The sequence below is a fragment of the Carettochelys insculpta genome, chromosome 19 (assembly GCF_033958435.1).
Source record: "Carettochelys insculpta isolate YL-2023 chromosome 19, ASM3395843v1, whole genome shotgun sequence".
In the NCBI taxonomy this organism is placed as follows: Eukaryota; Metazoa; Chordata; order Testudines; family Carettochelyidae; genus Carettochelys; species Carettochelys insculpta.
The window spans coordinates 22,345,890-22,371,941 of record NC_134155.1 but is presented as its reverse complement, the minus strand read 5'-3'; the positions used below and the strand labels follow the sequence as shown (position 1 = coordinate 22,371,941).

At 50.8% G+C, this 26,052-nt stretch overlaps 1 protein-coding gene across 1 annotated transcript in view; it reads left to right on the top strand.

Moving 5' to 3' along the window:
- Positions 1 to 350: 350 nt before the first annotated feature.
- MMP28 (matrix metallopeptidase 28) overlaps positions 351 to 26,052 on the top strand; it is a 39,941-nt gene continuing 14,239 nt past the window's right edge. Inside the window, exons 1-3 of the mRNA XM_075014130.1 lie at positions 351 to 446; positions 18,278 to 18,357; positions 20,635 to 20,822. Coding sequence (XP_074870231.1) covers positions 351 to 446; positions 18,278 to 18,357; positions 20,635 to 20,822 — 364 coding nt within the window. The remainder of the gene's footprint in view (positions 447 to 18,277; positions 18,358 to 20,634; positions 20,823 to 26,052) is intronic.

The following is a 26,052-nucleotide window of genomic DNA, read 5'->3' as shown; positions in this document are numbered from 1 at the left end:
CCCCGTCCTTTGCCCGCCTCTGCCCCCACCCCGCAGGCCTCCATGCCCCCGGGCTGGGGGGCGAGACTGGCCGCCCCCGCGGGCCCGGGGGGGGATGGGAAGGGCTCCCGGCGCCGGGCCGGGCCCAGCAGAGCAGCTGATCGGGACAGGGGCTGGAGCGGGGCGCGGACACCCCCGCACGGGGCTGCAGCGCCCCGGCCCCGCCCCGCCCTTGGGTCCCAGCTCCGGGCTGCAGGACAGCGGCCGGCGCTGGGCGGGGAGCGGGCGGAGGCCAGACCCAGCGGAGCCGCGGCCGGCGGGGCGTGTTAGGGCTCCGGACCCCGCCCCGCGGCGCAGCGCGGCGCACCGGCATGGAGGCGGCGGCGGCTCTGGCAGCCCTGGCGCTGCGGGTGCTGCTGCTGGCGCGGCCCGGCCCGGGGGCCAGGCTGGAGCGGGGCGCCGCGGAGGTGAGGGGCTGCGGCAGCCGGGGCTCGGGGGCGCTGCACGGCGGGCTGCGGGGCTCTAAGGGGTTCCCCTCCGCAGGGGCCAGTGCCTCGCTCTTCCCCCCCGGCCCCGGCCCCGAGCGTGGGGAGAGCCCCCTGGTGGGGATCCCTCGCAGCTGGGCAGCGCTGGGCCCCAGGCGTCCTGTCTGCGCCCAGCCGAGCCCTGCCCTTGCCAGCCCTCACCCCCACTCTCCTGACCGCCCCTGTGGCTGTGCCCAAGAGGTGCCCCCTAGCTTGGGTGCCAGCTGGACCGCCAGCTTGAGGACCGGACTGGACCGGGGCGAGTGGGGGACACTTCCAGTTTCTGGGGGTGTCATTCAAATTTCCACCCCGGTGTCACTTGAGGCTGTGGGGCTGCTGTGCACCTGCCCTTTGGGAATGACCCTCTTTTAATAGAAGCAGCCAGGTCCCACTGGAGGGGCAGGCTGCCCTTGGCTGTACAGGAACTCAGAGAATTCCTCACTCCGGGTCAATGTGCAGTTTTTCTTGCCGGGTCCGAACTCCCCTTTTCTTAGCGGCCCTGAATTTCTGCATCTTCTCCTGTGTGTGTTGGAGCATTTTGGTCTCCGCTTTTGGCAGGGAGCACAGGTTGCCTCTAGGGAGTTGAGGTTCTTATTTGGGTTGTGATCCAGCAACACACAGATGCTTCAGTTTAAAAGCATGACCGGGCCGGTTGGATTCACTGGGGCTGCCTGCAGGTTTAAAGCTTCTGCTTTAAGTGAAGGGTGTGCGTGTGATCCTGCTCCGCAAGGTCTGGGAGAAGTTGCTCCCCTCCCTCCTACAGAGGTGGCGATTGGCATAGCCAACCCCAGCTGCTCCAGTCCAGCTCCTAACATTGTGAAACTGGCAGAAAATCAGGAGATTTTAAAAACAGCAGAGTCTTTTCCTTCCCATCTGGGTTTTGAGCCTTGATGGAGGAGTGTGACATTCTGAAGCTCCTGTCCTCAGTGCTGAGAGCAAGAAAAGAGGAAGAATGGACCAGTGTTTAGGGCCCAGGACTTCAGAAACCCACATTCAAATTCCTGCTCTACCACCAATTTCCCATGGATCTTGGGCATGTAATCTCTCTCGGCCTCAGTTCTGCACCTGTTAAATGGGGATAGTAGCACTACATCGCAGTGGAGTGGGAAGGATGACAAAATTGGATTATGACATGCTGCTCAATTACTGCCACTCCAGAGGCCACTTTAAGTTGGTGGTTTTCAACCAGTGTGCCATGAGAACTGTCCCAATGTGCCCTGAAATGTTGTCAATTTCCCCTCGCAGTGACTCTTTGCAGAGCCATGGAGAGGAGGGGGAATTGATGACCCCGTGCCATCTGCAGCTCAAGCAGCAAGGCTGCCTGAGTCCCAGCTGGTGCAGAGCCACTGGGAGGGGAAATGGCAACCTCGCAGGAGTCCGTTTGTCCTGGGAGGCAGCAGAAATTCTGCTTCTCTGCCCGAATGAGCTGGCAGGGAGCCTGCCCCCCATTGCTTCTGTGGCAAGGGGTGGGGGAGGAAGGTGGGAGCTTCTTGCAACCGGGATGCGGTTTAAATGCCACATCTGGGCTCCAATGGGCTGGCGGGGAGGGGAGCTGCTTTTAGCAGTTACTCATTTACTCAGCATCCCTCGCATGGCGTTGAGCAGATTTTGAAAATGTGTCTGTGCTCATTGTCTAAGACGGTGTATTCTGTGGTGGGTTGGAAACATTAATGCATTGGATCCTTGTTTAGCTTGTTGTATGCAGATCTGTGTTGCAAACCTCTCGAAGAAGGCTGCAACCATAGTAAAAGTGATGTGTATGAGCAATCGATGAAGCTGAAAAAAGTGGTGTGCCATGGGAATTGCTGCCTGAGATGTTTATTTTTGTTTTTTACATGGAATTTGAGACGAGTGCTTTGCGATGGGCTGATGAAATGTGTTATCTAAGAGCTAGGTGGCAGAGTTAATCACTGTGATCATCAATCACATGACTCCTGAAGCTGAGCCTTGAAGAAGAGCCACACATGTGGCCAGACTGGCCCCTGAAAGCATGAGAGTTGGTAACGCTGAACTGTATAAACTAGTTGAGCAGATTTGTGTGCAAATTACTGATCACTTTAGTTCCTAGTTTGGGCTCTGTTTTTCTTTGTGTTAGTGGCTTTAATGGCAATAAAATACAGTGGAAAAGCTACATCTGAAATATCCGAGTGCTAACCCATTCCCCTTCCCTCCATGCATGCAGGGAAGAGGAGGGCGTGGTGTCCAATCGGAGGAGAATGTGTGGGAGGGGGCTCCCAACCCATGCTGAGGGCATTGGCCAACGTTAATCTCCTTCAGGAAAGCACTTAAGCATGCGTTCACCTTCACCACTTCCTGCAGTCAGAGGGATGTTCTTAAAACCATGGGATGTACGCTCTGAGCCTTTGGCCTCATTAAAGTTAATCACATGCTTCACGTTAAACTTGGGTAGAAGCTTTTTTGGAATATGGCTTTCTGTGTACTACGCAACAAATGACAACATCCCTGTGGTCTCTTGAAGGAAACAATGTGAGCCCATTAGCAACAGGAAGACATTGTTTAGAAACCTCCTCCAAATTATTCCTGAATCTTTCTTTACTTGGCATAGTAGCTCCTCCAGTGTAGCCACTCGGTCTGTGCATGTAGAACTGAGCTTGCAGATGTGGATTTCACACTGCATGGTATGGAGCGCGGGGATTTGCCTGTTGTGCAGCGAGGGGCAGCGTGAATTCCCTCTGCCTTGTTGCCCCAGGCTGCTGTGCAGAAGGCTTTCAAGGGAACTAAAAACTGGGACCATCAATTCAGTCAACGAGTGATTCACACAAAACACATTAGCTAGATTTAAAACATGACGGTCAATCAAACCGTAATGGAATACTAATGTAAGTGTGTTTTTAATATTTTTGAGGATTTTTCTACCTTTTCAGAGGCATTGATTTCAATTGCAGCACAGAACCCTGCCTACAACAGTGCCACGCCAGTGCGTTTCTCGCTGTCAGGCAAGGTTGTGGGTAAGAAGTGGGCAGCCTGGTCTCCTGTAAAAGTAAACACACTTCTTTGTCTTAGCAGCCAGCTGAACAACAAGGAGGACTGAGTGGGTTTATAGGTTCGAAAGTTGCTCCTACATTTGTTTTTGAATGCAGTTATGTAAAACTCATTCTACATTTGTAAGTTGCATTTTCGCAATAAAGAACACCACAGCACTTAGAATTATTGAATCTTAGGGCTGCAAGGGACCTCAGGAGGTCATCTAGTCCAGGCCCCTGCCCAAAGCAGGATCAACCTCACCTAAGTCATCCCAGCCAGGACCTTGTCAAGCCGGGACTTAAAAGCCTCTAGGGATGGAGACTTTATGAGGGGAACTGAAAAACACTATTTCTTTATCATTTTGCAGTGCAAATATTTGTAATCAATAATAATACATAAAGTGAGCACTGAATGCTTTGTATTCTGTGTTGTAATTGAAATCAATATCTTTGAAAATGTAAAAGAAATCCCAAATATTTATAATACATTGTTATTGTATTATTGTTTAAAACAGCTCATGTCTATTTTTTGATCTCATGCTTAACTGCCATTTTTTTAATCATTTGGCAGCTGTACAAAAATCCTCAGTCTAGCGGGGCTAACCTCATCATCCCTCCACAGCAAGCACCAGAGGATGCTGGAGTGGCAGAAATCAAGCATGTTCTACTTTATAGCATCACAGACTGTCTTGGCCATATCACGGGTTTTTCGTCAGAGCCAGATTTGGAAGGGTTGGGCTTTATCAGCACATGTCAACAAATGTTGTTTTCAGCGTGCCAACAAATGGAGGAAAAATATTAGGTACTAATGAACATGCAGATAGGCTACAGAAGCAAAATGCTACTTGGAAACTAATCTGAGCTTAATTTAAGGCTATTTTTATTCTCTCTCTTGACATGTGATGTTGACAGTTTGTGTTTTGAGGGCTATAAAGCTTACGGGTTTGAATCTCAGCATCTACTATCATTAAATAGTTATTGTCTGGCCCACTCCAGTGCCAGACCCCCTACAATTTCCTGCAACTGTGAATATTTATATTGGTAAAAATTGTGGAGGCGGGCGCTTAACATGCAACATTTTGCACAATGATGATCAAGTAAATGGAGAACAAATGCTTTCAGTCAACATCTGCTTTACTTGCTGACGTTAGATAAAAGTGAAAATTGAATTCTGCTGACCCTAATAGTTGCTTCACTGGTTACTCACAGATGGCGATGAGTGTGAGATAAGAACAGGATAGACCATCTGGGGAAAGCATTGGCCTCTGATCCATTAGTTACACTCCCAGCTTGGCAAGCAGGCATTCCATGCTCCCTTACGGCTGCTCACCATTAAAAATTAGATCTGTCTAGCTGCTTCCCTCAGGGCCATGGGAGAAGTCTCACCCTAACCTTGACCTAAGTGGCAGGATGGACACAACTAGGTCAGCGAAAGACTAAATCTAGCTGCCACCTCGGCAGACCAGATTGACGGTATAGGCGGAAGAGCCCTTCTCTCACTGCAAGAAGGGTCTGTGCCTGCGGTGTCCAGTACATTTGCTGAGTGGTGAATATGGTGGTGGCCAACCCGCCATTCTCGAGCCATGTGCAGCTCTTTAAATGTGGTTCCTCCAGAGAGCCGCACGCGTGGAGAGCCAGCCGCACGCTTCCCGCCGTTTGGTGGGAGACGCGCATGGCAGCATTCCCGTCCGGTCTGGTGAGTCGCCAGCATCGAATTAGAATGGGAGGGGGTTGGGGCACCTGGCTCCGGGGGAGGGCGAAAGTGGCAAATATGGAAAGATGACAACCACAAGTGAGGCGATCTAAGAATTCCTATTGGACACCGCTGGTCTACGCCATGGCAGCCCAGCTGCAGTGCTGTAACGGTCCTGCTGCAGCAGCTGTGGTCAAGGTGTATCCACAGACATAGCTTGAAATTTCTGGTACAGGGATGCTCTCTTGCTCTATGCATGCAGTGGCTGCTTGATGGGACGCTGGGTCTGTCGGTGCTATTGTATTTCTACCAAGAGTGAGCCCCCCCCCCCCCCGCCAGCTTCCCCATGCCCCAGATTTTCATTGCAGAAGATTTAAATGGTTTTAAACCCTTCTGCTGCTGGAATAATTCCTTCAGTTTGGCACCAGTATATTTCCTGCCTTAACTAGAGGAAAAGTAGAACTGGGCTGCAGGGCGAGGTAATTAGTCACCTTCCTGTAAGGAGTACCAGTTCTCATTTTACTGATCCTTTAGTCTAGAGAGGAATAAAAGGCCCATTAGATCATCTCAGCTAACAGCTGGCGATAGCCCCAAGGAATCAAACAGTTCAAAGGTTTCAACATGTACCTCCGTATGAATAATTGTGCCGTTACATGAGTCACAGATGTGAGTGTACAGTGTGAACAATCAGACTTTCTTTGCGATGGTTTCATGAAACAATCGTTGCTTGTTACTGAAAACAGCCCGGAATCAAATATTTGAAAGCTTCTGGGACCAGTTGGATGTCTCTTTGCTGACTTTTATACTGACTAATGGTGATAGCTACAGTTCTTTTCCCCCCCTCTCTCTTTTATGATCCTTTTAAAATCTCTCCCTCCCCAAAACACACAAGTAATTTTTAAAGAAGAGCAGCAGTTGTAAACAGCAGAAAGTCCTGTGGCACCTTGTAGAATAACAGGTATTTGGTGTTTCTAGAGTCAGAACCTCATTCTGCACTCAGGCAAAACTCCCACATGCTTCTTAAGGCTTTTGATTTCACTTGCCTCACAGTCACTTCTGCCTCTTGTGGATGTGAATGAGATGAGTCACAAAGTGGAGGATATAGGCTTGGTCCCCAGGCTGGTATTTGCAGCCCTCAGTGCAAACAATGGGAGTTACTTTCCCACTGTCCGTGCTGAGTGGGGGGTGTGTGCGGTAGCCAGAAAGTGGGGCCAAAGCGTGCAAGGCGGGGGAGTCATACCGGCAAAATTCTCATTCATGCTGGTGTGAAATTTAGTCATTTAATGTTAAAACAACTGAGAAGAATCTCTCTCGTTCAGTGGAAAATGAGAAAGGCATGAAACGTTGCGCATTTCAGCCTCCTAGTGGGGGCTATATTTATTTTTCAAAGAGAGTTACTGTTTATTAATAATTTTCTAGCACCAGCCCCACTTGGCTTGGTGCTTTCCAAACAAGTAGGAAGCCAGTGGGCTGGGTTGGTATGGTGCCATCAAAGATCTGGTCTATTGAAACCGACGAAGATACTCTGTTTACTTCAGCTGCATATCTAGGGCAGGGATCCTGCCCTGAAAAGGCAGATCAAGAAGAGAAACAAAGTATGAAGAATGGGGAAAAGGCATGAGATGCAGCCAAAATGTGCACAGCTAACCCATCCTATCTTCCTTCCCTGTGACCTTTTCCATGCCTGTCGGTTAATTTCTTGTCCGAACGGGTTGTGAGGGAGTGGCAGGAGCGAGCGCTCCTCAGGGATGGGGTTAGGAAGGGCATTTCAGATGCAGGGCCGGCATGGGTGGATGAATACAGCAGGGTTTTGGTTTAACTAATGTCTCTCCTTATTATCCTTTGAAGTTGGTTTGTGAGTTCTCTGCCCTGTGTGTTTCAGAAACGGAGGAAAGTGGGACTGTACTTGAAGGGTGGGTGTGTATGCCTGTGTGTAAACAAAGAGATCCACGAGGACTCATTCCAAGAGGTCAAGAATGCAGCTTGGGAGTGTGGGAACAGACACACGTTTTAAAGAGGGCTTTGCATCTGGCTAGCCCACATTTCTAGGAAGCAGGAGCGGGATTAGGACGATGGATGGACCCGCCATCCCATGGCTTACCGTCCTGCAGCACTGTGCACCCAGCGCTGTCCGATGCCCTGTAAAGGTTAATGAAATCCTTGCAACATTCCTGTGAAGTAAGTCAGTCTCATCCTGAGATTGGGCGAAACTGAAGCACGGGAGTTAAGGACCTTCTTTTCAGAGGTACTGAGCGCTTGCTGCTATTGGCCGTCGGTGTATCGGAAAAGCTGCCTCTGAGTGAAATGTTTGGGATCGTGCGGGATTGAAACTCAAACCTCTTGAGTTCTAGTCCTCTTGCTCTGGTCGTTCCAACATGCTCCTATTGTCTTGTATGCAAACAGTCCTGGGTGTCCAGGCTACAGCAATGTTTCTTAAGCATTCTGAGACCACGGAACGCCAAACAACAATATTTTCTACGTGGAACACTGAAGAGTTATGTCACTCAGTGATGGTGCTGGTTTCTCAGCAGTGAAATTGTCAGTCACTTGTAACTCACTCTGTTTACTCAGATCTGTGGAAATAACAAATTCAGTAAATCATCACATGCCAAACATGCGCATTGGTTGACCTCAAGCAGTTGCCTGATAGCGTAGCTGCTGCCCTGGTGTAGCGCATGCGAAGCGCATCGTTGCTAGTTGCTACATTGCTATGCTGCCCTATAGATGAGAGAATTATAGAATCCTAGGGCTGGAAGGGGCCTCAGGAGGTCATCGAGTCCAGCCCCCTGCTTCAAGCAGGGTCAGCCCCAACTAAGTCATCCCAGCCAGGACCTTGTCAAGCTGGGACTTAAAAACCTCTAGGGATGGAGAATCCACCACCTCTCTAGGCAACACATTCCAGTGCTTCACCTCCCTCCTGGGGAAATAGCTTTTCCTCATATCCAACCTACTCCTCTCCTTCTGTAACTTCAGACCATTGCTCCTTGTTCTGCCATCTGTGACCACTGAGAACAGTTTATCTCCATCCTCTTTAGAGCCCCCCTTCAGGAAGTTGAAGGCTGCTATTAAATCACCCCTCAGTCTTCTCTTCTGTAAACTAAACAAGCCCAAATCCCTCAGCTTCTCCTCATAGGTCATGTGCTCCAGCCCCTTAATCATTTTTGTTGCCCTCTGCTGAACCTGCTCCAACGCCTCCACATCCTTTTTACTCCAGGGGGCCCAAAACTGGACACAGTATTCCAGATGTGGCCTCACCACTGCTGAATAGAGGGGAGCAACAACCTCTCTAGATCTGCTCAAAATGCTCTTCCTAATGCAACCTAATATGCCATTAGCCTTCTTGGCTACGAGGGCACACTGTTGACTCCTATCCAGAGAAGGGAGGCTAGCCCAGTGTTAGCTGAACTTGTATTGCAAGATTGCTACTGCTCTCACGAGATGTAGAAATAGAATTGTTTCAGCATTTTCCATTGCTGTAGTCATCGTGACATGGGTTATTTGTGGTAGAATTTGGAATTATTTTTCCAACTGCCCGCGGCACACCTGTGAGTGAGCTGCTGACAGAATATCAGTGCTCTGCAGAACGTGTTTAAGAAACTCTGGTCTCCAGTATATTACAGTGCCTTGCCAAGACTACAAGTTTAGGCCCGGGTACTGCAAAATGATCCTATTGGCATTGGTGCTGCTTTGCAGCCAGGCTCGGGATCCGCCTGGCAGGAGCCTCTTTGAAGGCTGGTGGATGTCTCCTTGGAGGGAGCTTTCTGACCTGTTCCCTAGTAGTTGCAGTGGTTTTTTTGGTGCCAGTACGTGCCAGTCTGTACCTCGGCACCCCCAGCTGTGGGAGCCCTGGAGAGGGATCGGGGAACCCTAGTGGCCCTGGGGCTGGGATCCCCGCTGGAAACTCCAGCCAGCGAAGTACCTGCCTTTTTTTTCCCCAAGCACTGAGCCGCTGTGGTCTCATCCGCATGCCTCTGCTGTTCTAACAAGTGGTAACACCAGCCTTGCAGTCAGGAATTCACTGGTTTCACTGCAGAATTAGAATGCACTTGGATTCATTTGCATGGCAGCTATTCTATCTGTCTAACACCCAGCTCTTCACACTTCATAAAGGACAGAGATTATGTGGTTTTACCGCAGGAGTGCCTATGGCCTTGCAGCATGCAGCAGGTCAGACTAAATGGTCATGGTGGTCCCTTCCGACCTTAGGACAATCAGGATCGTTATCCCCATTTTATAGCTGGGGAAACTGAGGCATTTCCTGTTCCAAAATCTATAACTCCCGACACAGCTACCTAGCAAGGGGCTCATAGAATTGCCTTGACTGATGCACTAATGCCAGGGAAATGTGAAAAAAAGGGTTCCTGGGAAATTTCTGAAGTGTGCCAGGTGGGACTGGTTATTTGGGGGCAAGGCTGAGGTCCAGCGGGCATGACGTCCTGATGTAACTGTCATGTAAATGAGGGAGGAGGGCTTTCGGAGCGTCTCTGAGCTGAAACAGTTGGGCTGTGCCAGGGCGCCTGCTGTCCTGGGGTTAAGAATCCAACCTGCGCATCAAATCTGCTGTTTCCAAGGGGAAGGAATGGGGAGGAAATTCTGATTGTACCAATGGGACACTGTACCGTGAGGAAACACCTTGAGCTCCACCTGACGTGTCCGTCGGGATTTGTGCCCTGGCTGTAACTCTTGTTCTCTTGAAATGTTTTCAGAAACCAGGTCAGGTCAGGCCACTGCAGCTTTTATCTTCCCTTCTAGCTGCAGGCAACCAGGGCCAAGCTTGATGCAGAAATCAGGGACCATCTGTGTGAGCCTGGGCCCAAGGCTCTGCTTTAAAAGCCCCTGACCAGGAAAGCAGAATCTTTGTTGTAGGTACTTACAAGCCTGGGAGATTGGCCAACCTAAGGCTGGAGTCCCCAGCCCCTCCTGTGCCACCCAGGCCCCCTGTGTGCGTCCAGGTCCCTTCCCACTCTAGGGGCAGCCCCCCGCAGCCCCCCTCCCACCAGGAGGCAAGTGGTCCCAGCCTCTACCCCCACCCCTGCAGGGGAAAGGCAGGGGACATACCGATCCCCCTTCCCCAGCACCAGAGCACAGGGAGGCCTGGTGGCACGTGGGCCTAGCTTTCCCCAGAGCATGGAGGGCGGGTGGCACGCATCCCCAGCCTCCCTGGTCCTGAGAGGGCTGGCAGCGTGGCCCCAGACTCGGTGAGGCTGAAGCCCCGGCAGACCCAGGAGGCTGGGGAAGCAGTGCTGCAGGGGTGGGGGGCGGAGAATGGGTGGGGGTCAGCCGTGTAGTTTGGGAGGGCGTTGCCTCCTCCTGCTTCCCATACCCACCGCCCAGGCTTATGTGGCCTCCATTGTCCTATAGTGAGACCCAGACCCTCCAAGGTACATTAGGTGCTTAGCTCCCAATGAAGTCAGGGGACCTTAGTAACCTGTGTGGCTCTGTACCCGAGTGCCTCCTGCTGTTGGGTGTATTTACTGTCAGTGCTCTTGTGGGGGAGGGCAGGGCAGGTCTTTTTGGGATACCGATAAGGAACTGAGGCAGAGAGGCTCTGCACGTCCATTCCCTGCCTCAGTTTCCCTGTCTGCAAAAGGGGATACTACTACCTTTTAGGGGTGCACTCATTTGTTAGTGAACATCAGTGTCAGGGTCACTTTCCCCCACAAACCCTCTGCCACACAGTATCCTTCGCCCTATGCATAGCAAGTCCTTCCTGACCTGCTGCCCTCTGGAGTGCTTGCTGCCTTCAGCGACCCGTCCTGGCTTTTAACCACTCAGAAGTTCTTTCTTGTTTTGCTCGGTAGCCAGTGTGGAGGGAGTGATGGGCATGTTTTCCTTTAATGCTCAGCTATTCATTTCCTGCTGCTTTTTATATGGCCTGGAAAACCGTGTTTCTCCTTTGGCATGGGAAGTGGGGGGGTGGAGGGTGGGGGTTAAAACTTTCCGAGCATTGCAAGACTTTTAATAACAGCTTTTAGCTCTGCATAGTAACTTTAAACTAGAGTGCTAATGAGATTTTATCAGCTCGCTTTGGTCAAGTGACATAAACACTATGAGACAAATTTGAGTTTATTGCAATGTCACTGACTTCACTGTAAATACCATTAGCTCGATTTAGGGAGTGCTAATGTTGATTATCGTAATGTTGCCGGATCTGGCTGGGGGTAGCGTCCAATTTGAACGAAAGCTGGTATGGAAGCGACATGTCTTAAAATCGAATTTATTAGCCTCCAGAGGTGTCCCGTATGTATCCCACAATGCCCCACAGTGCTCTGCTCTGGCTGCTTCCATCTCCGCTGCTCTCCAGGTGCAGGGGATTTAGGTAACAGGAAGACCGTGAATTTCAGTTTGGGACCAGGAAGCCTGTGGCTGTGGGATCATGTTTGTGTGAGAGGCTGAGAAAAGTCTTTCATTCTTTGCTGTTAGCGCTGTGAGCGCATCTACCCATTGCAGTAGCCCCAGCATGGAGTTCGTGGTTCTGTCTCTACCTCTGCTAGTTGAGCACTAGGTATTTTTTTCTGCACAGCCTGGAGCCGGCTGCTGCCCTGCCGCACTGCTTGGTGACAAGGCTCTTGGGGGGGTCACGCTTGTATGAGAGGCTGAGAAACGTCTTCTCAATGGGTAACATTTGTGCACCCCCCTTCCCCCACAGGCACAGTCAGGGTCTTTCCTGCATCCAGCCACATCACGTGGCTACCCCCCGACCCAATGAAAGGACATGCCTGCTGTTCAGTGCTGACTGTGCTGCTAGGGAGCACCATGTCCTGGCTTGTGCGCGGTGAGGGCTCCCAGGGCGGGAAAGATTTTCAAGGGCTTGCAGCCACCTTGGGGATGTCTCCCGCAGAGGCTAAGATTAGCGGGGCCTGGCTGCTGCCCAGGGAAATTTCTCAACTGGCCTTACACCCAACCCCCAACTGCCAGAACAAGGAAACTAGGGGCTAACTGTTGCCAGGGGGAAGTAACTGGTTGGTTGACTTGCTATTGTACTTTTGATTGTGCAAAAAGGATAAATAAAAGAAATTAGAGGTACATAAAAGAAGTCCAATTTTTTATTAATACGAAGATTGAGAAATACTGAGTTAATGAGCCCCCTGGGAGAGTCTTGCATACCCCTGGTCTAGAAGTTGTGTTGTCTGTTAATAAGAGGAGAGTCTGGGCTCTTGGTTCCATTGTTATATTCAAAGGTCTCTGGTGCAGAAACCTTGGTCCTGATCCTCAGAGATATTAAGGCACCGGCTTTCATTGATTTCGTGGGACTCGGGCATCTAAATACCTTGGAAGACCTGTGCCCTTGACATCTTCAATGTCCGATAAGTGCCATGCAGAGCCAGAGAACTCCTACCCCTAACATGACATGTGTTTGTGGCTTTAGATTCAAGGGGAGCCAGAGAGAAACTCTGTTTTAGCAATATGAATATACGTGAACTTATTTTACAAAGCAGACGTAGTTCTACCGTTAGCAAACTTACAACTGTCAGACAGAAGATCGTGGCCTCTTTCCTTTCCCATGTACAGAGGTGTCCACGATGCATTAGCTGGTGAGTACAGGTTTTTAACTTCTAGTAACAGTCAATAAGGCAGTGGGTTACCATATTCAATCTCTTCCAATCGATTATTTCTTTTTAACCTATATTTATATTCGATTTGGTTGCTCTGATAACATCTGCCTCTCCACTCCTGATTATGTGAAGTATCAGTTTGCATATACCTAGGATACAACTTACCAGGCAGAATGTTGCCAAACTATTGTACTTAATTGTCAGTTCTACGGCTGTATCTGAAAGTTTCTGCTTATCCAACAAGGAACTGTCCTAGGGAACAGTTATCCCTGGTCCCAACGAGTTCCATTGTTCTGCCAGGAAGATAAATGATGGTACAAGAGAACTTTTTTTCTGCTTAACAAAATGGAATGTACCAGGCTACTCCCCTTGTACCGTAGGGAAGATGGATGATGGCACATAATACTCCTGATGGTTTCTCCCCCAGCTTCCACCCCGTCCTTAGTCTGCGAGCTGAGCTCCGGACCTTGAAACAGACTGGGTTTTTCAGTTCAGTCACAGATCTCTATGCTGAACAGTAGAATCATGGCAGACTACAATACTGTGGCGAAGCTGGGGTTGCCCACACTCCTCTACACAACAGAACCCCCGGGCTGGGCTGCTGGGGCTGCTCCAGGACCATGCCAGGCCACAAGTGCTGGGGGAGCAGGAACCGTGTGGTTCCCTGGAAACTGCAAGCAGCGGGTGTTGGGGGTACGTTCAAAGAGGGAAGCCCTGGGGAAAATGGTGCGGGAACGCCATTCTGTGGTGTTCCAGTAGGAGGAAAAGCCCTGACTATAGGTATTCCTAATTAAGCCCACTTTGTGGATTACGCTGATTCAGAATACTATGGCCCTCCTAATCTGAGCTCAGAGCACCCAAACAGAGTAAGTCCAGAATAACTCTCCCTATAACCAAGCCTTTCACAAACAGCACGAGAGTTTACTGACACACACAGTTGTTTCAGAATAGCTATTGTGCTTTAAATTCACACCCTCCCTAACTCACAGTCACCTTTCAACTAGAGACGAGCCCTTTGCAGGAGAAATAAATTCAACTCTTCCTGCTCCCACTCCCGTTTTAAGAATTTGAGGTATTATTAAAACACACATGGAAATGTGCGTAAATCATGACTTTTAAATACTGAGGATCATTTTAATCCTGTCTTTGCCCGCAAAAGCTCGTGCTCCAAAATATCTGTTAGTCTATAAGGTGCCACAGGACTTCTTGATTTTGAAGATGCAGACTAACTCAGCTACCCCCGGGATACTTATCATTTTAAAATTTGCAAAGGGCTTTTAGCCTCTCCGATTAAAACTGTCCTTTGGTGAAATGGTCTTGCAGTAAGGCCAGACGCTTTTTGTATCGGGGGAGCTGGCTTTCCACTTGTGCCGTATAGCACATGTTTGTGGAGTGAAACAATCTGCGATGTTAATTTCAGCCAGCGCCATAGAAATTGCTGGGGATGTTCTAAATTCGTCTGTAGAGTAACAGTTACAAAGGCAGAGGATTTAAAAAGGGGGCTGTGGCGGGAGGAGAGGCTGCGCTAACTCTTTGTGTGCTGGGGGGTTGTACCTGGCTCAGTTCCAGGAAGCTAGAGAGACAAGCTGAGCCGGCTAATAAATTGTACTGGACCAGCTTCTGTTGCTGAGAGAGAGCAGCTTTCATGCTACCTGGAGCTCTTCCTGAAGCTTGTCTCTCTCTCACCAGTCAAAGGTAGGTCAACCCGAGATACTATCTCGCCCACCGTGTGTGGCTATCCCAGGGGCTGCAGATCACAGCTAGGAAGACTTCGGCTTTTCTGATTAGAGACCAGTCTCTTGCAGGGCCTTATGATGGAATCTGTGGTCAATCTGTTTTTTTTTTTTTTTTTCCTCCCCCTCATCTGGGGCTGGGTGTATTTACTCCAGGAATGCTGATAAGGAATGGGGAGTACCAGAGAGAGCAGAGCCTGCAGGGAGAAAGCGGGGGCGCGGCTGCTGGTTTCTGCTCAGTCTTGGCTAGAGGCTAGATTAATCAGAAATGCGCTCGCTGTGTTGCACGCTAGGATCCTGTGTGAAGAAAAGGGCTTGCCTTTCTCTGAAAGGGACTGCTCACAAGAACTGAGCCAAAGATCAGCGAGGGGTGACTCCATGGTGATGCATCATGCACCTAAGAATGATTCTGGGAAATCTCCGTCTGCTGACAGGGCTCTTAGTACCATAGTATCCGAGCACCTCACTACCACTGATGAATCCATCCTCACAACCTCCCTGGGAGTCCAGGCAGGATTCCCATTGTACCCATGGGGAATCGAGGCACAGAGGCATTCTCTCCTTGTCTGCACAGAACAATGTTGCAGATATAATTGGCCTGGTACTGCGAAAGGGGTACAACCCCTTGTGGGTGCAATTGTTGGAGTATAGTTATTTGTACCGTACAACTTTTGCTCATTTGGTGGAGCAAAGGAAACAAAACTGTTAAAACTGGGTCTGTACAAAGACTTTTTAGTGGTAAAGCTGAGTCCGCAAAATTCACACCCTAACCAACAGCCCCAAGCTGCTGTAACTGTGAGTGTTGATTGGGCTAAGTGACGTGTCCAAGGCCACTGTCGGAGTCTGTGGTGGAGAGGGAAAATGAAGCTGGAGCTCATGGTGAAGGCTTTAACCTGTTTTAGGTGAGCTGTAATGAGGGACAAAAAATGCTAGTGCTGGAGAATAAGGCCGATGAAGGGGGAGTCTGCGGGAGACGATTTAGAGAAGGCATTTCTGTGGAGTGAAGGGAGGGGACTGTTCGTCTCACAGCATGGTAGGAGCTACTGTGATGGGGGAAGATCTCAAGAGATGACAGCAGGATTAATGCTGATAGCCAGGCAAGCCCACAGACTCACTGGGCCCCTGGACAAGGGGGCGGGAGAGGGAAGCATCAGCTCTGTGCTCCCTTAAGGGGCAGGGCTTCAGGCCGAAGGGGCGGAGCTGGAGCAGCCTACCTTCAGTACAGCTGGACCTTGATGCCTGCTCTGCAACCAGCATGCAGGGCTCTGGTGGCAATTTAAAGGGCCTGTTGCTCCAGCTGCCAGTGCTGCTGCAGCCCTGGGCCCCTTTGACTCTCCAGGCCCTGGGCCACTGCCTCCTTTTGTCCCCTCTTGTTGGACCTGTTCATAGCAATAGCAACTGGTGCTTGGAATGGGTACACCAAAAGGAGCTGAGACAAGCGGGCCCTGATTTTTGCTGAGTTCAGTGGCAAAGCTCTCATTGACCCCAAGGGTGCAGAGTTATGGCCTGCCCTAGTAGTCACCAAATAGAAGATCAGATGGGATGTGAGTGCTATGGTGTAACTTATCTATCCAGGGGCAGGGGAGGTATAAAGTATAATATTTGAAAGCCCACTGTTCTGTTTCACAGTGTGCGCATAAAGAAGTGAGATAAAAAAAAAATCTGAGTGCCAGAAGGTTGCAACGTAATTTTTTTTTCTTAGAAATCACAAAGAGCTACAGAAGAACTCAGAAGAGACAAAACAGGCTGCTCCTTGGGGGGCAGAGAGGCTTAGCCTTACAGTCTGACTCTCATCATCACATGCCTCACTACCAAGCTCTCTAGCCTGCAAGCAGGACCAGGAGCCCCCTTCTCCCCTCAGCATGATAGCTTGCAAATCCAATATGGTTCATAGGACACTACACATACAAAATATTTGCACCCATCCTCCCAGACAGAGGGATGGCTGGTGGCGGGATGATTCTAGCTGAAGGTTTAAGGACTCAGTAGGTGCAGTCATTGCACCATTGAAATCAAAGCAAGTGTGCAGCTGTGCACCAGGTGAGAATTTGGCCCTGAGTGTTCCCTCCTCACTGGTGCAGTGAACACTTCTGACATTTCTCTTGCCTGGGATCATGAAAACTGGCCAGTCAGGCTTGCTTCATTTTCCCATCAGTTCCTCTCTCTGGCTCACCTATGCTGCTGGGGAAGGTGGTTTGCCTAATGAAACTGTTTCCTCCAGAGGGGAGACCGTTTGCTGGGAACATTTCTATCTGGGCTATCTTTTGGACCAGAGCTGAGCTGACAAGGTCCTTTTATTTAAAATAATCATTAAAGAACAAGCTGGAAAGTAGAGCACCTGGTTTTCTGAGCTACGAGCACCATGAGAGCACGTTTCCTCTCTGTTCCTTTGCAGCAGAAGACCATGCATACAGCTTTACTGTTACAGGTTGCACCTAAGCTGGCACTTCCTCGTCTTGCAAACTCCATAGTCTGGCATGATTTTAGTTAGCTGGACAACCACTTATCATGGGTGTGGCCACGTTTCCCGTGGTCCCGTAAAGTTTGCTTCTAGCCACAAGTCTTGGCTCTTGGTTCTGTGCTGTTGTTTAGCTGTAATTTACCCCTAAACGTCTTCTCAGAGCCCGTCAGTAGTGGAAGTGTGGGTGATGTGCTAGACAATATTGACCTCCTGTCGTGCGGCACATTCTCTCGTCGGATGAGAGAGGTTCAACCTGTACCACCAGTTCCTTCTGTGCTTGAGCCTTTCATCTGCCAAAGTCCATGGGAGATTTGCCATTGACTGTGTAGGGAGCAGGATCTTGAGCCTTCTTCATCCTGCAGATACTTAGAACCATTTCAGCAAACCTGAGCTGTGGGCTCTGGGGTTGACAGGCAGGGCCCACAGTTCTCAGTATTTCCTCCCTGGTTCCTCTCGGGTCATTATCAAATCTCAGTGGTCCTCAGAAATGTTGGCAGTGTATTGTAATGAGTAGGTGCACACGCTGCTGCTGGCTAGAATTAGAACTGCCCAATCGTGTCAAAGGGCCTGTAGTCCTGGCAAGGGAATCATCATAGAATGCTAGGACTGGAAGGGACCTCGAGAGGCCATCGAGTCCAGCTCCCTGCCCTCATGGCAGGACCAAGTGCTGTCTAGATCATCCCTGACAGACATTTATCTAACCTGTTCTTAAATATCTCCAGAGATGGAGATTCCACAACCTCCCTAGGCAATTTATTCCACTGTTTGACCACCCTGACAGTTAGGAACTTTTTCGTAATGTCCAACCTAAACCTCCCTTGCTACAGTTTAAGCCCATTGCTTCTTGTCCTATCCTCACAGGCCAAGAAGATCAAATTTTCTCCTTCCTCCTTATGACACCCTTTTAGATGCCTGAAAACCTCTATCATGTCACCCCTCAATCTCCTCTTTTTCAAATTAAACAAGCCAAATTCTTTCAGCCTTTCTTCCTAGGTCATGTTCTCTAGACCTTTGATCATTCTTGTTGGTCTTTGTTGGATCCTCTCCAATTTCTCCACATCTTTCTTGAAGCAGAGTTCCTTTTAGCTTCTAGTTCCTTTTAGTGGTAGAGGCTGGTGCTTTGGTGCAGGAAGATCTCAGCTCAGCCCAGATTTAAATAAGCAACATCCTCACACCTGTGTACTCCTGGCTGGGCCTGGTTGGCTGCACTGTTTCCACCATGACTATTTTATCCCCAGCAATCAAGTGCAGATGAACAGCTATTAATGTTCCCAGGCATTCTTTTCCCCCAGTGGTGCTTCTGTTGTAACTTAGCTCTTTCTCACCCTGTTTTCCCTTTGGTGGCAGACGTTTCTGAAGAAGTATGGCTACTTTGACGAGCCAGGACCTCGTGGCCCCAGTCCTGCGCAGTTCACAGAGGCAGTGAGGTAAGAATCTTCCTTTCAAAAACGAATCCAAAGGGCTGGGTAGAAGTGTCAAATGCAGCAAACCAGGAACCTAACCGTGCCCCTGGCTTCTGGGTGGGTGATTTGCACCATGGCCTTGGGGTCCTTGGCAGCGAGGCCTTTTCCTGGCCCCAGTTTTCTTCTGAGCAGACACAGTAAACCCTCGATTTAACCGACCCCGATATAACCGACTTCAGAAATAATAGATGCTGTCTGCCAGCCCCGCCCCCCGCCCCAAAATAAATGCCAGAGACTCACCAGAGCCACTGCCAGGACTGGAGGGGCCACCGCAGGGGCTAGGGCCACCAAGGCCAGAGGGGTGGGGTGGAGGTTGCTGCAGCGGGGTGCAGCAGCTCTCCTCCCCCAGCTCTGTGTACATGGAGCCTGTTGGCGCCCGGCCACCGTTGCCTGTGGTGGCGCTAAGCAGCCATGGCGTCGGAGGCTGCTGCCCGCTGGCAGGCTGGGGGCGGCCACGTTCTACCTTCACTTGGGTGGCTTGGAGTTGGGGGCTGGAGGAGCTGCAGTGCTGAGAGCTGCAGGAGGTGGAAGGAGCCAGGCCAGCATTCAGCTCCTCTCTTGGTAATGGGGAGATGGCGATGGAGATGTGAGGGGAAGAATGGGGCAGGAGCGGGGAAGGGAACGGGGGACAGAGGACAGGGCTGAGTGATGGGCTGGGAAGGTCAGTGCAGCATCACACAGCGTAACCATTCGGATAGAACGGACTTTCAGCATTAACAGACACCCCTTCCCCCCATTAGTCCGTTCAGTCGAGAGTTTATTGTACAAGCGCAGCTGGTTGTTTTAATATACATAGCTGCAGGCCCTGCAATGTGCTGCCTGCTCCAGTCAGCCCAGTATCCTACTACGTAGATTTGTTTGCCTTTTATGGCCTGGTGCCCTGGTTAGAATATCATCTGTGGTAACGCTGCAAGTTCCTGGCCAGCTGGAAGATTTCCTGAGTGTCTGGGATGACATCCACACTTACAGTAACAGCACCACCTGATTCTCGTCTGGTCCTTTCTGTCAGTAGATCTCAAAGCACTTGACAAAGGAGGTCAGGATCATCACCCCTATTTTACAGATGGTGAAACTGAGTCATGAGACGTGAGTTGCCCAAGGTCACCCAGCTGGCCAGTAATGGAATCAGGAACAGAACCAGGCTCCTGAGGTCTGGTCAGGGGCTGTGTGCACTAGGCCACACTGTCTCCACGCTCTTACACCAGCGTTGAGGGTCCATACAGTCCGAGGCCAGAAGGGCCTATTGTAATTGAAGGATAAGTTACCGCCTGCTGTCTCCAAAGAGCTGTGCTCCTCCTGGGCCTTGAGTTAATTGATTAGTGCCGGGGCAGGGTTTCCCCACCGCATCCTCGAGGTGCCAGGGAGGAGATCTGCCCTTTCTGAGGAAGTCCCCTGCAGAGACTTTACCTGCCCTTCCCTGGGTGCCCAGCGTAGGAACATCAGCCACAGGTTGCATCTGGCACATGCTCAAGGAGGGCCTCCCATGGCTGGGCACTAACGGCCAGTGTGAAGGCTTGTCGGTCTCTGGCTTCGTTACCTGTCGGGCAGCACAAAGCAATAACTGTGCAGTGCCCAGGGGGTGCTGGGAGGAGGCTGGTTTTATTTGCCTGGGCCCAAACCCCTGCTAGGAGACAGGGTTACACAATCCCTTGCAACATGGCTGAGGTCAGTCAGGGGGAACTCCTCTTGCAGCTACCCTGAGCTCAGAGGCAGCTGTGTGCATGGGGGTTACTACATGTACCCTCGTCTAATTACACTCCCTTCAGTCCTGGGCCTTACCTGCTAAGACTGCCGGTCATAGCCAACGGTGCTTCTCACTTGTGCAATAGGAGTGAACGTGGATCCCGGCCTGGGACACACCGATTCATGTTAGCTTGGCAGGTGGTGTGGAACAGTGGTTAGAGCACAGGACTGGGAGCCAGGAGGCCTGGGTTCTACTCCAGGTTGTGTCCCCTCTTTGTGCCTTAGTTTCCCAGTCTGTGCAATGGTAACCAGGACTATAAGCAGCTTTCAGCTTTGTGCATGACAAGTTCCCGCTCCCAGTGCAGTGCAGGCTTTGCTCTAGGACTCCATGGGACTGAGATCTGGTCCCACAGGTGTAGAGTCCAATCATTTCCCATAATGCACCAGCACCCGTGGCTCTTTTGGGTGATGGAGAACTCCAGGTCTTGCTGTGGCTCTGCAGAGCCATTCGCTTCCCCGGCCTCTGCGCTAGCTCTGCTGTTTCCCCTCGCTTCCCAGGGAGTTCCAGTGGGTGACCCACCTGCCACGCAGCGGAGTCCTGGATGCTTCCACGGTGCACAAGATGAGCCTGCCTCGGTGTGGCGTGAGTGACGCGGAGAGCCACGCCGCCTGGGCCGAGCGGGTGCGCGCCCTGCTCTCGGGTGGACGAGGCAGGACAAGGCGTGGGAAGCGCTATGCACAGCACGGTAGGTGCTTTCGCTCTTTGCTGTCATTTTCACCATCCGAGTGCAGTAATTCCAGCTGCTGGTTGCAGAAATTGGGGATCTGGCACCAGCTGCAGGGGAATGAACTTTTACATAGTCTGACTTGATTCCCAGAGCTCCCGTCACTTGGCCAAGGAGCAAGTCGCCTCTGGTAGCAAAACAAGAGCAAAACACGGCATCCATATCCTTCCTGTAATGGGACCCTGTCCCTACCCCCCAGCATATCAACATCTCCCGCTAGTTTAGTGTCGTCCACAGATTTGCTGAGGGTGCAATCCATCCCCTCATCCAGGTCATTAATAAAGACTTGGAACAAAACCGCCCCAGAACTGACTCTTGGGGTACCCCCTTTATACAGTCCACCAACCAGACATAGAGCTGTTGATCACCACCCATGGAGCCTGAGGATCTAGCCAGCTTTCTATCCACCTTACAGTCCATTTACCCAATCCATATTTTTTTAAGCTGCTGGCAAGGATACTGTGGGAGACCATATCAAAAGCTTTGCTAAAGTCAAGGTATATTACATCCACTGTCTTCCCCACATCCACAGAGCCAGTTACCTGTTACCATCATAGAAGGCAATCAGGTTGGTCAGGCATGACTTGCCCTTGCTGAATCCACGTTGACTATTCCTGATCACTTTCTACTCTTCTAAATGCTTCAGAATGGATTCTTTGAGGATCCCCTCCATGGTGTTTCTGGGGACTGAGGTGAGGCTGCCAGTTTATAGTTCCCCAAATTCTCCTTCTTCCCTTTAGTAAAGAGGGACACTAAACTGTCCTTTTGCCGCCATCCAGTGCCTCCCTCGATTGCCAAGAGTTTTCAAAGATAACGACCAATGGCTCTGCAATCTCATCCGCCAGCTCCCTCAGCACCCTCGGGTGCATTACCTCCAGCCCCAGGGATTTGTTCTATGTCCAGCTTTTTCAAATCGCTCTTATCCTGTTCTTTCTCCACTGAGGGCCGCCCACCTCTTCCCCATTCCTGTGCTGCCTAGTGCAGCTCTCCGGGAGCTGACCCGGTCTGTAAAGACAAATGCAAATAAAGCTTTGAGTGCTTCAGCTTTTTCTACATCTGTCACCAGATTACCTCCCTCACTCGGTAGGAGTCCCCATCATCCCTGACCAGCCTTTTATTGCTAACACGCCTGTAGAAACCTTTCTTGTTCCCGTTCCCATCCCTTGCCAGCTGCAGCTCCAGCTGCACTTTGGCCTTCCCGATTACACCCTGGCATGCTCGAGTAACAGATTTATACTCTTCCCTAGTCATCTGTCCACGTTCCCACTGCCTGTAAGCTTCCTCTTTGGGCTCTTTGGGCTCTTTCCTCTTTGGGCTCACCAAAGATTTCTCTGTTAAGCCAGGCTGGTCGCCTGCCATATTTGCTTTGTTTACTGCACGTTGGGACGGTGCGTTTCTGTGCCTTTAGAAAGGATTCTTTACAATACAGCCACTCTCCTGGGCTCACTTCCCCCTCATGTTAGTGCCCCAGAGGTCCCGGCCCATGAGCTCCCTGGGGGAGTCAAAGTCTGCTTCTGTGAAGTCCAGGGTCTGTATTTTGCTGCTGTCCTTTGGTCAGGATCCTGAATTCAACCACCTCAGCATCACTGCTGCCCAGGTTGCCATCCACATCTCCGTCCCCTACCAATTCCTCCCTGTCTGTGAGTTGAGCTGAGCATGGCCCCTGGTTGGTTCCTTCAGACCCTGCGCTGGGAAGTTGCCCCCAACAGACACGTGAGAGCTCAGAAAGATTGACTTTGATATTTTCCGTGTTGCAATTGACATGGTCCCATGAAACACAGCAAACCCTCGGTTTTACAGACCCTGACTGCGCAGACTTTGGGAAGAACAGGCATTTGCCAGCCCCCGCTGGTTCCCCACATCTGCTCCGTTGAGGTCCGTAAAATCCTAAATCCTGACCCCGCCCCCAAAAAAGTAAAGCGACTTGCCTGACCCACCAGAGCTGCCGCTGCTGGACCCTCCGCCGTGGCCTCGACTGCTGCCTCTGGAGCCTCCATATGTTCCTCCCTCCGGGGTGGGGCCCATACGCAGGCAGTCGGCACTTGTCTACGCGCCCCACCGGTGGTGCCTCTTCCGGGGGCACAGTGGGCCAGCCATTCCAGCCTGCACGACGGTGGGGCCCCTTCGACGGCTCCAGCCCTGCAGCGGTGGATCCGAGCAGCTCCTCCAAGAGTGACGGCGGGCTACAGTGGCTTCTCCGGCAGCGGCAGCTCTGGGGAGTTGCTGGCATTTTTGGGGGCCGCTGGGGGAGCTTGGCGGGGGGGCAGTAAACCCTCATATTTGATGGACTTTTGGGTTTAATGAACAACCCTCCCTCTTATTAGTCTATTAAATCGAGGGTTCACTATAGTTTGGTTTTGACGGAGCTGCATTTTCCTATAGAAAACTCTCCTCTTGGAAATGTTGTGACTAGGTCTAGCACCACCAGAACTCTGCTGTTTATTCAACAGCATCTCTGCATGGCCTGCTAAGTCTGTTTTAAACAAACTCTGCTGTGCATTATAAGGTGTAGCCTTGGCTGGCAGAGTTAGATGTCTCTTATGTTTGGTTCTTTTGCCACTTGTACTGCATTAATTTTGTACTTGAAGAAGAGGAGGCAAGAAAATATAATTATCCATCTCCCTTTTAAGGACTTTTGTCTGTGTTTTAATTGTAATTGCACCCACGGTGACATAACTCCAATCTGCAGCAAAGAAAGAAGCTGCCTGAAATTAAAATTGTGTAACTGGAGTCCAGTCTTGCTAGTAAGAAGGACATTTTGGAAAACACTATAGAGGGTCACGGCTGAGCCAGTGCTGAGTTGTAGATACAAAATTAATATCAACATCCACGTCCAAATCTGCAAAAATTTCCAAATTCGTATCCATGGCTAGAAAGCAGATATCTGATAGGATTTACAGGGCTCTATTGAGTTGATCCCAGCACAAGGATTATTTGGAAGCAGTCGTACTGAACACTGATAATTTCCCCAAGTTTCTCTCCAGACAATAGCTAGCAGAATCTGCTGTAAAGGACACTTGTTTGGCATTGTTCTCAGCATTGCAAGCCCATGCTCCCACTCTCATATGGATTCTGTTCTGGTCTGTTCCAGGCTCTCTCTCTTCCTGTAGTGTCTGAGCACCTTCCAACTGTGCAGTAAGCCGGGGCGAGCAAACTTTTCACATCAGGCCTCGCCTTTCATCCATGCAATTAGCAGGGCGTCTCTCTGTCTAATGTAATCCAAACCGATGGAAATTTTGGTTGTGTTCATATGAAAAAAATCCCTTCCAGCATGTGTGAGAAAATAAGCCTGTAGAATGTAAAAAAACGTTAGTCATCGGTACACAAATGTGAATACACAGACCTAAAAACAGTAACAGATGTCAACATTTTTAATGGGATGGATGAGCCTGAGACCCAGCAGCTGATCATGTTGAAACCCTCCCCCCCCATGAAATTTCATTTCCCCCCACTTTGCATTCAACAGCACAAGCAACCTTTGGCATACATAGTTCATTCTCTCCCTCATCCTGTCCCCGTGGGAGAGGAGTGTGCAGGAAGTACTGTCTGCAGTGGGCCGGGGTCTGGTTTTGCTGGAAAGGCCTAAGCTGCATGCTCTGTGCATGGATCTGAGAAGGCAGGTCAGAGACGTGCACCTGACTGTTGTAGTGGAAGCTGGCAAAGTCTGTGACGATCCCCTGGGAGTTAATGCTGTAGGCTCAGACTGGCCTCTGTCTCCTGCACAGAATAATTCCACGGTCACCCTTAGAGTGAAAGGTCTCCCCCTGGTTCCTGAGGCATGGAGCTATTGACCCTGGACCCCACCCTGACGTTTTAGCCTGTGTCTGTGCCATCAGAAATGGTGGTGTTTTTGAAAAGCATAATCCCTAACTGTCACGGCGTGGGGCGTCCCCCGGCCCTGCTCCCCATCTGCAGGCGGACGTGACTTTCTTTCAGCCGGGGAATAGCATGTTCCTTAGGAGAAAAGGACACAGTGTAGATCAGACTCATCAGCGTGTAAACTAGAAGCTGTGAGAACCATCCGTCTTGGGGGAGGGAGGACCCAGGCCCCCCTTCTCAGTCAGCTGAGACTGCCCCTTGCCCCAACCGCCCAGTTCAAATTCAAGCCAGCCAGGCCCCTCCTCCAGCCTTTGTCCTGCTTCCTGGGGGTGGGGGGGGGATAGCTGTCACCTGGCTGCCTAGGTTACGAAGGGCAGGGAAGGTCATTGTGTGTGTGTCCCAAGTCATCACGCCGAAATTCCCATTTCCAGTTATGCATTGATGCCGTACCTAGGGAAACGGAGGCACCCGCCCCGGAATTACTAAAGGGCGGTAGGAAACACATGCAACCTAACCAGGGGAATACAGTCCCCCCTTTGTCACACTAACACGCTGGAGCCGTCTCATTGTGAAATGCTACTGGAGATAGGGCACAGGTAGGTTTTTCCAGTGTCGCTTCTCCAGGTCGGCATGTTCCTTCCACCCACAAAACCTCATGCCTTAAAACAGGCCCTGGGCCCCTGCCGGTCCTACCAGCAGGCACCATTTGCAAAGGGGGATGTTAAAGCTCTGTGCACCTAAAAAGGGCCTTGAGTTTCAGCATTGCAGAGTAACTGCAGCTCCTGCGCTGCAGAGTCTCTCTGCCCCATGCCGGTGTTTGACAGCACGGGCTTGCACCTCGCTAGTGCCTTCCACCGGCCACTCTCAAAACGCCCCGCGAGGAGGGAAGGGCTGAGCCGGGTGCTGCACGCCAGCTGATCCTAGACTTCCTGCTGCAGACCTGGACCTGCTGATGTGGGCACGCCTCCCAGTCAGCCCTGTCGCACCCGTTTACCCAACCCCTTGTGTCCTCCAAAAGCGCCTGCCAGGAACGTGCTTCCTGGGCAGAGGGCTGGGCCCACCTGTGCCTGGACCACGGGCAAAGTTAATGGGGGATTAATTAGGTAAATGCCAGTGAGAGGCCTGCATCTGTTTAATAGAATCATAGAATTGTAGGGCTGGAAGGGGCCTCAGGAGGTCATCTAGTCCAGCTCCCTGCTTCAAGCAGGATCAACCCCCTCTAAGTCATCCCAGCCAGGACCTTGTCAAGCTGGGACTTAAAAACCTCTAGGGATGGAGATTCCACCACCTCTCTAGTTAACACATTCCAGTGCTTCACCACACTCCTGGTGAAGTAGTTTTTCCTAATATCCAACCTAAACCTCCTGCTCTG